The 16,549-nt window shown below is 33.1% G+C and overlaps 1 protein-coding gene across 5 annotated transcripts in view; it reads left to right on the top strand.

Moving 5' to 3' along the window:
* The window catches only part of LOC132260442 (homeobox protein prospero), a 104,648-nt gene extending 89,982 nt beyond the window's left edge, over positions 1 to 14,666 (top strand). For 4 of the 5 annotated variants that reach the window (XM_059758545.1, XM_059758546.1, XM_059758549.1 and 1 more), the window contains 2 exons: positions 77 to 236; positions 448 to 14,666. In XM_059758545.1, coding sequence (XP_059614528.1) covers positions 77 to 236; positions 448 to 627 — 340 coding nt within the window. In that variant the 3' untranslated portion in view covers positions 628 to 14,666. The remainder of the gene's footprint in view (positions 1 to 76; positions 237 to 447) is intronic. The other variant, XM_059758547.1, reaches the window with a different exon arrangement.
* The last annotated feature ends 1,883 nt before the right edge of the window (positions 14,667 to 16,549 follow it).

Here is a 16,549-nt window from a genome sequence, read left to right as displayed (position 1 = left end):
GCTCGGCGGGCGTGCAATGTGGGTCTGTGTCAATGGCATTCCTGGCACTAATCGGCCTGCGTCTTGACTCTTGCAGGGAGTTTTATTACATTCAGATGGAGAAGTATGCACGTCAAGCTGTCAGCGAAGGAGTGAAGAGTGCAGATGATCTGCACGTGAGCGGCGATAGCGAAATCTATCGGGTCCTCAATCTGCACTACAATCGGAATAACCACATAGAGGTATGCCGTGATCAGGTGCGCTTCTTTGTACAAACATACAAATAGGTGCTCCTCTAAATCAATGACTAACCATAGTTGATGATGGTGTGAATAATTTGGAATGGCATTTATTTCGTATAATCGTCCGTTGTGTTAGTGATAATTCATTTGACACCCAATGACTTTCGCCGCCCCAAAGAGAGTCACACTTGACTGATGGACTTTGCTGTCTTTCCCCGTCGTCTAGGTGCCCTCGAACTTCCGATATGTCGTGGAGCAGACTCTTCGTGAGTTTTTCAAAGCAATTCAAGGTGGCAAAGATACAGAACAATCGTGGAAGAAGTCGATATACAAGATTATATCGCGACTGGATGATCCTGTACCGGAGTACTTTAAGACTCCCAACTTTCTGGAACAACTTGAGTAGGAAGATTGATTGAAGAAGCGAACAACAAAAAAAAAACATTATCTTTATGTTCTTCAAAGTGAAGAGAGAGACTTTCTTAACCAAAAAAAAAACACAAAAAAGATGAATAATGTGAAATCTGAATTAATTTAAGATCCGACTAAAATGAAATTTAATGGTATGAATTTGAGGAAGTAGCTTACAGAGTTTATTTTAAGATGAAGAGAAAAGAATCTAAATGAAGTATTATGCAAATTTATCGATTAATTGAAATTAATACAAATTTATTGAGAATACAAAAAAAAACATGGAGAATCGTTTATAGTGAAAAAAAAGAAGAAAAATGAGGAAAGAGGAAAGAACAAAGAGAATAAAAGATACATATAACAACTTTTGTGGTTCCTATAAATGTAGTGTGCTTACGTCCAAATAACAAGCGACTGCAATTATTATCGACGATATACTCGCGTTTAGGCCTTCATTTCAAAAAAAGAAGATGAAAAAATGAAAAGTGAAATAATATTAAAAAGTAAATAAAATTAATCTAAATTAAAGGAAGAAAAAAAAGAGAAGTGAAAAAAGAAACAGAGAAAATTATTAACCAAAATTTTTAGTCAAAAAGTAACAAAAGATGGAAAAAATTTCAACAATGTTAAGGAATGTTTGAGGACTACTGAAAACCTTTTTGATAAGAAACCAAAAAAAAAAATGAAAAATCAACTACTGGGCAAAATGTTTTTTGAATGAAGAAGAAAGCAGGAAAAAATTGAGTTTTCTTTTGGACTCTGACAACCAGAAAAATCTCAACCACGTCGTCAACCGCAAACCACAAGCAATAAACCAGGAGCTCCCGAAACGATATAAGCATCAACAATAGGATCAAATGACAGCAAACCCAAGCAGCCACAGAATAGCGATAATTTCTTTCATTTTCGACCACAACCGAACAACATCAAACTGAATACAACAGATTTTGAACAGGACAACCGAAGAGATATAAATGTATAAAACCACACAGAATAATTTGTCTAACTTATAGCCGAAACTGTTCCGCCATTCAAAGCGGAACAAACAACTAAATAGTCATCAGGATATCAACCAAATGATTGTGTCACGTGTAAACTGTATTGCAGCAGCAACATTTCTTTTCAACAGAATGATAACCAAAAAAAAAAATGTAGAACAAAAAGCGAAAAGCTGAGAAATCTTGTACCACAAAGTAGCAATTTATCAACAATGTAGTAAAGAGGGGGAAAAAAGCCATTTCTTTTGTACATTTTCATGAATTTTCTTGGAGAAAAAGAAGTATTGAGTGAGGAGGACAAAAATGGGGGAATACCAAGGCATATGTATTGATTTATTTCTCTCATTCTAACCATCCATTTATTGAGCGCGTGTGTGCATCAATGAATGGCGAAAAGCTACGCTGGCGTTTTATGTTACTGTCGGTTGATTTCGACTCCATAAAACTACAGCTCAGCACAATGTGCATTCCATGTAGTGTATCAAGTCAAATGCAACCGATTCCAAACTGTATAAGATTGATAAGGAAAACAACATATTTGTAATAATGCCAATGTCTACAATATTTGCATAAAATACGATGTAATTGTATAGTTAGTACATCAGTGGGTGGGTCATTGGCCGAAAGCGCATATCAAAGAGGAGTGCTGAAAGCCAGAGAAAAAAAAACTCCGCCAATCACCCCACCACCGAAAAACTGCCACTAAACTACCATAAAGTTGTGTAAAGAGGTAAAAAAATTAAAGATAATATTTATACTGTAAATAGTCGTGTCCATCAGTATTTCGAGTAATAAAAGACAGTGGTGAAAATTTGAGTAAAAGAAAACCAGGCGATTATATGTAAAACGAGTATAAATGAATGAAATCAATAATGAGCATGGAAGTAATTATAATAATATGAAGAAAAAAATACCATTAATATAATCGTATAGATAGTTTCAATATATTTTTTATTTAAAACCTGTAATATACAGACAAGATTTATTTTACTTTATACACACCAAAGGTATGATAGCAAAAGACTAGTCTTGGAATTAATTGCACTTCATGTTGTTGCTTTTTGGGACTAACAATGTGTTGTTGAATTAATTCTGTTTATATATATATTTTGATAATTGCGTCTCTAGACTCTTCTTTTTTTGTATCTTCTTACATTGAGTGACAAAATTAGTTTAAAATGCTATATGTATAGATCAGAAGATCTGCTAGAGTGTGATGATCACTCTAAGTATTCTGATGACATTTGAGATGATTTGTAAATATTCATTTTATTTTTCTTTTCGATAAAATCTTCCCCTTATCTTCTTACCTTTTCAAAGCCTAAAAGTAACACTAGAGATAACGTATAAATTAAAGTCCGCATTTAATTTAAAGACTAGCGATTAACCAGGCTGATTAACGAACATTGCGGTTAAAAGACAGCAAAGAGTCCTTGAAAACTATTTTTAAAAGAAGAATCAATACACTTGAGGTTCTTGCCACTGAGTCATACACAGCCTCAAAGTGGCAAACGGTGAGTTTCCTAGTCTTGTATAATTAAAAAGATAAACAAAAGAAATGATGAAAAGGATGAGAAGAAGTCTCAAAACTTGAAGATAACACAGAAATATTTAATATATAAGGATTTAAGGGCTACAAAAAAAATCAATTTCACACACTAATTTTACCAAAAAAGAGAGAAAGAGAGGTGAAAAATTAAATAAATTAGCAAACTTTATTTTAAAATGTACAAAGAATCTTTGGATTGTAGCTATTATTGATAATTTTATGTAATTAATTATTGATATGAGAAGATTATGACAATTATTGACTATTATTATTTATCAATTAACTATTGACATGAGAGTTAATTTTATTTAGAAAATAGAAAAGACATGCCTTCAAAATTTAAAATGAATAAAAACAAGATAAAAATTATGAAAAAAAATACTGACAATGTAACTGAATTTTGTGATAAGAGGAAGGAAAAAAAAAATTACTGAGAATCGCCAAATTGAAGGCTTTTCTCGCTCAATTTTTGGTAGAGATGTTTGGCTAACGACTTGAGAACCCACTTTTTTTCGGTAAAAACTCGGCATTTGTACACTTTTGGTTGTTCTTCTTTCTGTTTGTGTCCCTCCGGGATATCTTTTGGTTTGTTTTGTTTGTCCTTCCAAGGAGTAAGTATATAATTTGATTTATTTCTGATTTATCAATACCAAAGTACACCTCAAAATTCCTGGATCGATCCTTGAAGTCCTAAATTAATGCACGTACTTTTATCAAACTAATTGTAGAAATATTCAGCGTAGATTTTACCCAGATTCTTAGCATTAATGAGGATGAGAACTGGGCGGAATGACAAACTTAACGCAGAGGCCCCAGAGGAATAATGCCAAAAAATGAACCGTAGAATCAGTTGTAGTGACGTTATAATGTAGTCACGGAGTGTAATTGAATAATTTGTAATTTTTCGTAAAGTAAGTGTTGTGTAAAGAAAGGATGTCGCGATGCAGTTTACACCGATAGACAACAATTTAAGTGAGACTTTTTGAATATATGGTATGAAAAACATTTTGACGGTAAATAGATTCTCAAACAGGTAACAATGAAGTAAACCAGATGAAGAAACCACAAAATGCAATAGTCACAGATTTTGAAATGAAGAGACAAAACCCAATTAATAACAGGAGATTTACCAAAAAAAAATCACTAGAGACAGTGTAATTTAACCGATTTATGGATGTATTGGAACTGAAAGCAGTAAAATGAATTAATTGTGTATGAATTTCTAACCAGACAAACCAATGGAAAACAATAGCCAGGGTAAAACTCTCTCAGTTTTACATGAAACTCTAATTAAAACTCCCCAAAGTAAGTCACTAAAGATCACAGAATTTCCCCACATGAGATCATCGACCCGATTACAAACTCCTGGACAACTTCTGGCAAATAACCTCAAGGGCAAAAAGAAAATATGAATCACAAGTGAAACTGTTTCGCACCAATTTGCACTTATAGTGGGTGAAAAAGTGTAAAATGATATTTATTGAGACGATGCAAATAAACATAGATGAATTAAAAAAAAAAGAAAACAACTTCAACAGCGAACTTCCAAAGACAGAGAGGAATTCTAGTGAGGGAAGGATTTAATAAGAAAATATATATCATCATTCAGTCTTGCAGTAAACTTTTGGCTTTGCGTTCCAGACAGTCGGAATGTTTGCAGATGAATATGAAGACACATACCAAGTAAATTAAAACAAAGTAGATGTAAAAAGGATTAATCTTTTAGTTACTGTGAAAATTAAGGTAAATTCTAAATATTGCAGAAAATTATACGAAAAAAAATCTGATCACAAAATTCCAAAAAAAAAGATCAATGAAATGTAGAACTTGATGGGCAATATAGAATGCCAATCATGTTTCTTCTATGCGGCACTTAACACAGCAAATATAGTGATTGATTTGAAATAGATGAGCGGAGAGAAAGGGTTTAGTTTACATTAAGCAGACTTTCGGTCATGATGACGCGTTTTGGGATTACAACACAACATTTCAGGGGGTTTTTGACGGCTTTTCGTTTCCACAATATACTTAATAAAAGCAAAACTACAACCAATTATGTCAACAATAGCAATCGCGAGCCAGTCTCGCGAACCGGATTAAGTTTGTATACAAGATCACTGAAGCACCAGTGATCCGAACACACTCAAAGGTGACCAAAAAATGTGAAAACATATTACCACAAAGTCATTATTTTACCACTTACGCCATCCTCATTTGCATTGACGAGCATGATCTCAAGTTGCAGCGATCGAGTCTACAGGAAATTCAAAATTTGTTGATATATATTAACAGCAGAATCTGTACACTTGGACAAAATGTACCAAAATGCAATAATGAGATCTCAAGACGGAAGGCTACAATAGAGGCCATTCGGGGGCGAGTCCTGCGGGACTCGCCGTTGCCACATAAAGTTTCAAAAGGGGAAAATTGAAGGAGAATAAAAATATACCGATATTGTGTAACAAGAATAGGCAGAAGCTTACACAGATACGACAGCGGAAGGAACAGCAACTCGTTATCAAAGTCGTAGAGGCGTCGCTGAGGCGTCGCCAAGTCGCGCAGATAATAGTGAAATAACCAGAATTTATGATAATATATTTTTTAGTTACAATAGCGAATGAATCGCGCTCTCGCGGGGGGTGGATTTTGCAACGTGGCGAGCGATGGTTTTGGGCGAATCATCCTGGCCATTTAGGGGCACTAGGGGGCCCCCTGTAGGGTGCGCGGAAGGACTTTTTTCGTTTCCACAACCACCAAATAATGCAAATCAAGCAGTTAATTTTTACTCACACCGTAGGGACAAAATATGCGGAAAGCGAAGTGAAACACCAGCAGAAAATTAACTTGTCAAATCAAGGCAAATCATTTACATCAAGTGAAATGCTAAAACAACATAAAGCTCAACAACCAAGTTTCCAATCAAATGCAATGAGGACAGAGTTGCGACTCTGTCCACAAACCTAAATGTGATTGTGTAACTATGAAAAGATGAAAATATTACATGGTAAAAATAGTTAATCAATCATAATGAAAATTTTTTAATTTGCAATAGTGAGCGGACTGTGAAGTCCGCAGAAACCGGGATAATTTATAGTACAACTCAATAAGAAATGATGAGAAACAACATTTAAAAAAAAAAAAACACAGAAACCAATTAATAAAACTATTTATATTTTTATACAAAGTCTTTATAATAAAAAATACCAAGTGGGAAAAGAACAGTCAAGAATTTAAAACCAATTGACTACAGCTTAATCGATTTATCAAAATACCTTCGCGGTGTCGTCGTCAAGAATTTGTAGATACATTGAAGAGCACAATTGGCAGACACACCAAGAAATATGGTTTTTTAATTGTAATAAGGATGAAACAGAATATAAAAATTGGTTACACAAAGCATTTAAACGTGAGATGAGAGCAGTAAAAGGGCAGATGAAGTATAATAGGCATTTTTTACAACAAGTGTTTTTTGTAGATAAATTAAACATCCTCATTTGATGCAACAGACGATTTCCAGTCGTGCGTATATTTTTAATAGGACCGTAATACGTGATATAAGCCAAGAAAAAAAAACACAAGCGTAATAGACATTAAAAAAAAAACGAAACTTTAAGACAAAAACCTACATAAAATCAGAAAAGTAAGAAATAGAGAAAAAGTAAATAAAAAAAAACATTAAATCAACAAATTACCACAGACTGCAATAAATGTGATCAGATATTATAAAGTATAAATATAGATTATATACATATACTTGGAATTAAAAATATTAATTAATAATGACTTTTACATTTACCGCGAATATTCGCTGTCGGAAGGAAGATTACAGTATAACTGAGATGACATGGATCAAATGTAGGAGCGAGCAAAAGATGTGACCATTCATTTCAACATTTTTATTAAAACCAACCAACAACAAATCGAAAGAGATCTGAAAATCAAACACGGCGAGCAGTAATTTGCGAAATGGGTAAAGAAAAAAAAAGCCACGGCATTAGGAAGATCAGCAATTTACCAATGATATTGTATATTATATTTATATACATGTCAAAATGGAAAACAATTTAAGTGTGTCTTGTTTTGGGATATTTTTCGGGGATATATAAATATTTATGGAACAGAACAAAATGACAAATATTTATATATGTATACAAAACATAACAATAGTCGTGGATTGACAGTTTTCTGTCACATCCACACCGGGTTTATTTACAATTCTCACCAGCCAATTCATTTGCAATAGCATGTAAGCAAGATGCCGCAGTGAGGCGCCCTTGGCGATGGCTCGTCCGGCGACATTACACCCATCTTCACATCCCAATAACTTACTCGAATTTACGCGCCGGACAGCCTATCCCAGTGCCAACTGAAGCATTGAACTACGATACAACTGGACGCAGGGTGATTAGCAATGTTCAATTCCACGATTACTTTGCCTCATTCTTTACTCTTAACCGATTTTCTTTTTAAATATCAAAACTGCAACAAGTTTAATTGATTCATTTCAAAAAGCAGTTGTTTTGAGCAGCTCAGCAGAACAAATTATTTGGCCGTGTCCTTCTGAAGCGCCGCCCATAATTGATCTTCACCTATCAAGGGGCGGTTTTCATGGGCAAAACAAAGTGTAATAAATTGTTTAGCTAAACAAAACAATAGCTCCAATATTCATCATTCAAATGTGAATTTAACTCCCTAATTTCCAACACTTTGATTTGCATTTTATCAATAAAAAAAATGTTCAAATATCTTTCAATAGAAGCCACTAAACTGCCAAATCACCCTGCAAAACTTCTAATTATGTTCACCATTAATACAACAATAATAATTTGAGCAATTAAAAGTACAACTTATTGAATAATTTTCTAAAAAAAAACAAGCAACAAAAGTAATATAAATATACAGTACGATAACAAGCCATGAAGGAAGATTCAGATAAAAAAGAAACTTTTTAGTGAATAATTGTGAAAATCCAACCACCTTTTCAAAACCCTATCATAACCATTTAAAAAAAAGAGAGAAAAGAAGAAAAACCCAACATTCCGAGGCAGATGAAAAATTCTCTAGGATAATTATCATGTGTAAAAAGAGGGTGAAGTATTAGTAAATATAAGAGAAATACATGTTCTTCATTTTTCAGAGCAGTAATTAATTGTTGAATACATCCACTTGAATAATTTTTAATGATGGATAAACAGAGGGAAACCAAATGAAATAAACTCATCTTTATTTTGACAATAGTGCCAGAACAAGTTTTTTATTGAAAAATACAGCAAACTAAATAAATGAAATAGAAATGGTGAAATAGTAATCTAAGTAAGTAATTTTTAATATAAAGGTTTAAAGAACAAGACAACAACATAATATTACCATTTAAGAAGATATAGAGTATATATATATATATATTTTAATTTGCAATAGAACAAAGGATAGTGATTATATGAGGAGATTTCAACTTATAATGGATAGAAGAACCCAAAATAGAATCAAATATTTGCTCAACTGATAACATCTTCTGTTAACGTAACATCTTAGGTTCTGTATTAACAACATCTCTTTCGTTTACTTTCGCGTTACCATCACAACATTTTATCGATGAAGAAAATGCTACTCTACCAGTGCAAAATGCGGAGAGTGTGCAGAAACAGTTTCACTAGGCTTAAATGTTTACGCTAATCTGACAGTAAATCCGCGAGAAAGTGTCGAAAAATAAAAAAAAAACCGGGAGCATCTCAGATGTACATGAAATTCGTGATCTCTAGTGCTGAAGATAATTTGCCACAGAAGACAGACCTAAATGGGGTAAAAGCCAGTATAAAAACTTTCGTGGAAATTGACTCACAGAACATAAGCATGAAAAAAAACCTCTCCGCTGTGATTTCCACGGAGGACCACCGAAGACATTCGTCGATCAATTGAAAAGCACGGCATTTTCAATTGTCAATTGCAGTATAATAACCGTCTCGATAAACAAAGAAAAATAAAATCATTTAAATGTATTATTGTAAGATGATGATAGCAAGTGTAGGCTGAGTGTATTTCATCTCATGAATGATATTCATAATAGTTGAGGTAAAAAAAAAAAACAGAACAAGGTGTTATTGAGATGAGCAGCAAAAAAAAGTGAATTTGACGCTGGACGCGCCACTAAAAAAAAACCATGCAAAATTGTATAAGGAAAAAGGAAAAACAGATTTAACATCTCCGGAAGCCCAAAATTCGAATAAGTATTTTTGAGAGGCAAGGCAAAAAAAGAGGACATTTTGAAAAATTGTCAAAAACTCATTACGAATATTAACAATTCGCGCTTGAAGTGAGCATTTTCATTCAATTTCCGTTTTGTGTTTTATGTATCCAAGCCTTGGTTCTTATTCAAATCATAGCATCACCACCAGAAGCAATTACTAACGTCGTAATGTCCCCAATTCTGGGCGCCAGTCCTGAATAGTGCATGCGACGCTACGATGACCCAGTAATTACGCATTAGAGTGCAGAAGTATGTAATCTGATTTGTTGATAGTAATTGTGATTTTTCAGTTTCACTCATAAACAGTAAGGAGTTATAACATGAACAGATCATGAAGCAAACAAAAAAAAAAGATATTTCTCGATTGTTCTAGAAGCACTTTGGATAAACTTAAGGGAAAACAATGTATTTGACTGATCAAATGAAACCACCAGCTTGATATTTGAATCAGTCGTGCGTGAGAATTCATCTCGGCACGTTGGAAGATGCATTAATGCTTGACCATTATATTTCAAAAAGAAAAAAAAATCGAATGTATTATAAAACTAAAGGAAAAGCGTATTCATAGTATCTATCATTAAATATGTAAAACACATAATGGACACGTAATACATTACACAACACTACACAGAGACACATGACATCAAGACATTTTCAATTTAGATGAGAATCCATTTGATTTCTTGATAAACTGGAGAGAAAAATATTCCGAGAATTAAGGAAGAGGAAACAATGACTCCAAAAGAGAAGGGATATGTCTTTTCTCAGGTAGTTGATGTTGGTTAGAGAACCAATATTCCACTGTGAATTAGGAGATATTGTATGTAATTTCAATTTAAACATGATAAATAATTTTGCATTGATGACAAATTTGAGAGATCATCAGCCCGTCTGACGAGGTGTATTGATATTATTCCAAAGTTGATAAGTTTGTAGTTTGTAGAATTTGACACCCGAAGAGAAGAGACAGACAGAGAAGATATGTGTTAGCATTTAATGAGACATGAGAAGAACGATGAGATTCCGATGGAGAACCATGAAGTGAAAGAATCGCCAATTGACATTCGGGGCAGATTTGTAGATACCATTTTTGAAGTACATTGCAAACAGTGACCAACAGCATAGGAATGTGTATGAGAGAGGGGGAGGCTTGTGGCAGCCAGAAAGGGGAGTAAAATATCGGGGCTAAACCCCTTGGGATTTGCCCATCTTTCGTGGATGCACAAGTGGATGTCAAAATGTTGGGTGACAATTTAAGGAACAAATCAAGGAAAGGTAATAAAAAAATATCCCATCTGACCACAAAGGATGTTGGTGAGAACACTTTATTTTACTTTTCGTCAGTCGATGATGAGCATTAATTTCGAATAGATGAACCATAAGATGTAATGACACTACAATCTCCAAGATTTCGTATGTCACTGATGAGTTATCTTAATCACAATCAAAATGTTGATTTGTCAGAAATGATATATTATGTTTAGAGATTCTCAGTTGTCAACACAATGATTTGAATTTAAACACAATTTGCAAAAACATGTGGATCATGTAAATAAACAATTTACCGGACTTTTTGGCTTTACCATGGTAATAACTCAATAAAACAAGATTTATTTCTGGAAAATGGAACTAATATGTATTTTGAGGTTTTTCGATATATATATAAGATATAAAATGTCTGGACTAATTTATATTTTCCATAATACACACATTATCAGGCGGCTCTTTGAGGTGATGTTAGTTAAAGAGATGAACATGATAGTTGATTAAATATTTCTGGAAATAAACCACGCGTATATTCCTTATTATTTCTATAAGGGTGCTGACAAACAAGTTCATTGTATGATTTTCTATGTGAATTTCACTCTGGACCGACAACATATCTGCAGATTTTTCCAAAAGATAAAAAAAACGTAAGAAAGAAAGAAAAGATAGTAATGAAAATATAGAACAAAATTCTAAATCACACAATAAGATTGAATGTACCGATTTTTGGGCGATACAACCACTCACAACAACAACAACAACAGAAACTGAAGCAAATAGAGCAAGAAAAATAGATCGGTACAGCATCACTTAGGGAAATGATTTGGAATCAATTTTGTAAAGAAGAGGCTTTTGATCATTTACAGGACAATGGATGTTAATTTTTGGCAAACAAGATCCTTCTGTTCAACAATCGTTCTCGGCAATGTTTCGGATTCCCGGTCAAAAGTTGAAAATATCAAGAAAAATGTGACTAAAAATGACAACACAGAAAGTCCTGAGCAAAAAAAAAACCTTTTTGAGAACTCACAAACGGCGAAAAAAAATGTGAAAGAAAACAAAGGCAAAATACTAAAAGATTAAATTAAAATAAAGGAAAAATGAAATGAAAGAAAAACGTATATAGAAAATATCACGAAAAAAGTACAAGCTTATTTGAAGCACCTTCGCGCCTTATCTTTAAAATTAAATTTAAAATTAACAAAAAATGAAAAACAAGTAATTAATTAAAGGTAATTAAAAAATTTTGAGCAAAAGTATGAAATTGTGTGTAATTTTTACCAAAATCTGCCTTAAATTATATTTTCTTATATACAAAAAAATTAAATAAAAAGTAATAAGTCCTACTAGTGTGATGATTTGCTGTATAGAAACGTAAAAGAAAGAAAAAATTAACTTTAAATCAACACTAAAATGGTGAAAAAAAACATACATTTCTCACAATTTTTACGATATAGTTTTTCGGGTCATTTGTAAAAGAATGAATGAAATTCTACCTAAGACAGCATTTTCACATTACAGATAAAAAAAATCACATCAAAATTCATGCGTCAAAATTCAAAATTTTCCATGAGAAAGAAATTTCAATTGCATTAATGCAATTATTCACTGAACACTATTGAATTTCTTTGATTAACAAATTGATTTTTTTGTATATGATAACTTTAAGGTATATTTTCGTTGGATGACACTGAAAAGGTTGCTTCCACTAAGCTAGAAAAAAAACACACACACACACGAGAGAAAGAGGAAATGTGTGACATTTGTAATTCTCTCAGCGAGTAACAATTTTTCATGTCAACGTACTCATTATGTATTGCTTTCGTGTATGCACTTTGTTTGTTAACTTAGTACAGAATGGAAAAAAAATTAATCAACGGATAAAAATTCAAAATTGAAGTGAAAAAAAATTATATCCAAAAAAAGTAAACATTCCACAGCAAATTTACTCCCCATTCCATAAAAGAAAACTACAAAATACACAGGAAAACCAGCAGAAACAGCTTAGAAGCAAAGGCAATTGAAATAATAACTAGTAAACAATAAGTAAATGAAGAAAATACAATTAACTACAGCAGAAAAAAAAGAAATAAATGGTAACACAACTCAATTCCACCAGAACGTTTATGCTTTGTCATGTACGGATGATTTTATGTAAGTGAATTGACACTTCATTTCGATCAACTGCGGACCTTTGCTTGCCACTTGCGCACGCAGGGTCTTGATAACACAGACAATTCTTCCACATGAGCCTTTAACTTATGCTCTGACCTTCATTGCCCCGCCTTAGTTGTCCTTTATCCAACCTTCTGTCATAGTTGTCATGATTTACAAGGAAACACACAGAGAAAAACCAACACATATGGAATGTGTCAAAATTGATGATAAGAAACAATTGAGAAAATAAATTGTAATAATTATTATTGAGAAAGATGATAAGAAAAAAAAATTGATGATAGTGAAAAAATGGAATACATGAAAAACTCTTACAACTGGTAAAAAAAATCCAATTATTAATTAAAGGAAAAAAAATCATTAAAAATAACGCATCAACATTACATAAAGAATTAGTACGTATATTTAAAGCAGAAGATGAAGAATTACATTAAAATTACATAAAGAATAATTAAAAGAAGAAAAAACTTAAATTATGAATTCTTTTGAATGTGGGATGTAGTATATGTAAAATTGTTGGAAAACTAGGCATCGACTTGCTTCCTTCTCGACGCTCCATGCACAATATTATGTAATTTTGACCGCGATGATGCTTTAGTTTGGATTATCAACTGATTTTCACCAGGGTTTGAGTTAGTTTAACCGACAATTGTAATCTGAAATAGGGAAACTGAAGTTCTTGAGTGTATAATTTGCAGGCTAGCATGTGTTCACGTGTGGGGAAGAGGAGAAAAAGATGCTGAAAAGAAAGGATTTTTGGGGACCTTCTCAGATTCTGCCACAATGACTAATCAAAATTTTGCAATAGTGACACGAAAAGAGACTTTCCGGAGGAACTTAGAAGCGCACTTGCAAGAAGTGATCTCAGATGGAAATATGGGATACTTAATGATTGGTTTATTAACTGTTAAACAACCACCAGCAATTTGATTGAAACAATTTAATGTTGATCTGTTGATTGCACAACGAACAATCTCGGCGTCTAAAGGGAGAAATAGTATAAGCATTTCCCAATGAGAAAACCCTTGCAAAGTGTGCCATTAAAAATTAAGATAAAAAAAAATCTCTTCCGACATCGCAACAGCCCAAGAATCGCCATTGCTTCAGCAAATCTCCCTCCGTGAATTGATTAACTTGTTGACGATTGAGTTGAAGTATTTATTTAGACAGTTGAGGGAAAGATTATTTCAACACTATTAAGACACCACTGAAGATTGTGCCAAGCAACGCAACAACATCACTCATTTGCGATCGAACACAAATAGTTGGGTGCTCTCAAAACAGAAATAGCCACAAATTTCTCTGACACACCCAAATCCGTTCTTGCAATAGTCAATGAAGGCAATCAAAAAAACAATAAAACTAGGAAACACAATGCAAAAAAAGAAAACGTTGATAAAAAATGACACTGTGGAAAATGCAAAAAGTTACAACTTTGGTGAAGTTAAAAAAAAAAACGAGCGTTATTATGATGTTTAGACCACAACAACATTACCGGTAAACATGTTTTTGTCAACAAAAAACTTTTTGGCAAGATGGCAATCAAAAATTAATACATTCACTCGAGTCAAAATTCAAAATTACACGTGAAATAACCATGGACTTAAAAATGTAATGGGCCACATCGTCCGATCTAAAGTGCCTTCAAAAATGTTGATTTTTTACGAAAAAATGAATAATAAAACTAAAAATATTAAAGATACAATACAAAACGGGCCCTTAATAGACTTCTCGCCCCACCAAAGTATCCAACTATTTGAGTACGATCCACTGTTGTAGTGTTTAGTTATCTAAAAAGAAAAGACAGAAAGAAAGAAAGAGCAAGAAATGAATCAATTCTACTCAGCACTGAAGAGAGTATAAATTGAGAGACAGTGCGCGATGATGAACGAAGTGCAGAGCTCAGAATCAAGTCAACTCGATGCCTCTCTAAACTCTAAGAATATATTTAAAAAGAAAAAAAGAAATGATGAAGAAAAAACTAAATTATATTGTTACTAATAAGTCTTATATAAAGAGCAAAAGGAAAATCTTCAGTCAGCGTCTGATGCATGTCTCACAGAGGGTGGTTCGATGAGGGGATTTTCGAAGAGCATCTCTGGCATGCGAAGGAGGAAAAAATTTCGAGGACATTCTTGAAGGAAAGATGAGCCAGAAGACATGCACCCGGTGCGTCGAAATCAATATTTCACGATAAATATAATGATTAGTCAGTAGGAATCCATAAATATATTCATAATTATTAATAATAATAAACTCTATAATATCAGCTAATTATTATATTTAAACCATTATTAAAATACAAGTGAAGAAAAAAATAATAATTGAAAGTAAACTATTGCAATTATAAATGGTTTTATGTTAATGAGACAAGAGGAAAACAAGTAAAATTTTGAGGAGCAAAAAAAAAAATGAAACAATGAAAAATAATATCATTTGAGTCAATTTGCTTATAGATTTTTCTGTTTTGTCTTTGACTTTTCATGCCACAGAACAGAAGACGAAGAAGAAAAAGTGTCATACGCAATATTTGTAGTCGAAGAATACAAAGAGTTTCAAAAAAGAAATGTGAGACAGAACATTGTGACAAGCACTGTGAAACAGACACGCAACATGAAACACTCACCACACGAAACACACAAACATTAGGCCGTCAGCACGCGAGCTGCGCGCCACGTGACAGAATACAGATTTCTTTTCTTGCAGCCGTGAGAGGTTTTTGAATTAGACTGAAATGAATTTACTGTACAATTTTGTTGACACTTCTTGCCACTGAATCATGAATATACTTGAGAAGGGAAACACACACATGATGCGAGATTGGCTTTGACCAACTGTCGAAGCCCATGCCAATTTTCTAAGTTGTGATTTTATCTTCTCGATCAATTTGAATGTGTTTGATTAGGTCAATTGTTTAATTTCAGCCATTTTTGAGCCACAATATGCAATAGTCTTTTTAGGCAGTAACTAAAACGTTTTTCAGGCAGAAAATATCGGTTTTCAGTTTCAAAAAAAGTCATTTCTCCAAAATGAAAAGAAGAAATTCAACTCCCACAATTACTAACAAAATGATTGTAAATACATTTTTATACGCAATCTGTCTTTAATTTAATTCACCAACTATAGAATTAATTGAAATGACACGCTAGAAAATAGATTTAAAAGGCATTTGACGTGCAATATCTTTTCGTTCTTGTTGTATAATCACCACAACATAATCTCTTGGCAAATATTGTCAGCTCATTTACAGAATGAAAGAAAGAAGAAAAAAAAATGTAAATTGTAACCACAAAATCACACCTTCAGTTCAATAGCAATAGAACCAGACATTGTGCGGTCTTCCTGATTCGATGAGAGGCCAACCAAGACAGCAAGAAATCCATGTTAGACGAAAAGGAAATCATAGTAAATATTTGTGCAATAATGTAAGAAGCATATTGGACACCATAATACATTTCACTGAAATGGCTACGGCTTGTAACTTTCTTCAGGTGACGTTATCAGATAAAATAGAACCAGAGATAGAAACCAGAGATAGATATGGAGATCTTTTCCTTTCTTCCTTTCATTTCTTACCTCGATATTTAACCTTTCCTTTCACTTCCCGACTGAGAAACACAGCGCAAAAGTATCTTTTCTACCACAGAAAAAAGGCGATTTTTTGACAAAGCGACTAAGATGATGG

The sequence above is a fragment of the Phlebotomus argentipes genome, unplaced genomic scaffold (assembly GCF_947086385.1).
Source record: "Phlebotomus argentipes unplaced genomic scaffold, Phlebotomus argentipes genome assembly scaffold_18, whole genome shotgun sequence".
Classification (NCBI taxonomy): Eukaryota; Metazoa; Arthropoda; class Insecta; order Diptera; family Psychodidae; genus Phlebotomus; species Phlebotomus argentipes.
Note: the sequence above shows the minus strand (reverse complement) of the source record. Positions and strands in the feature narration are given on the sequence as shown.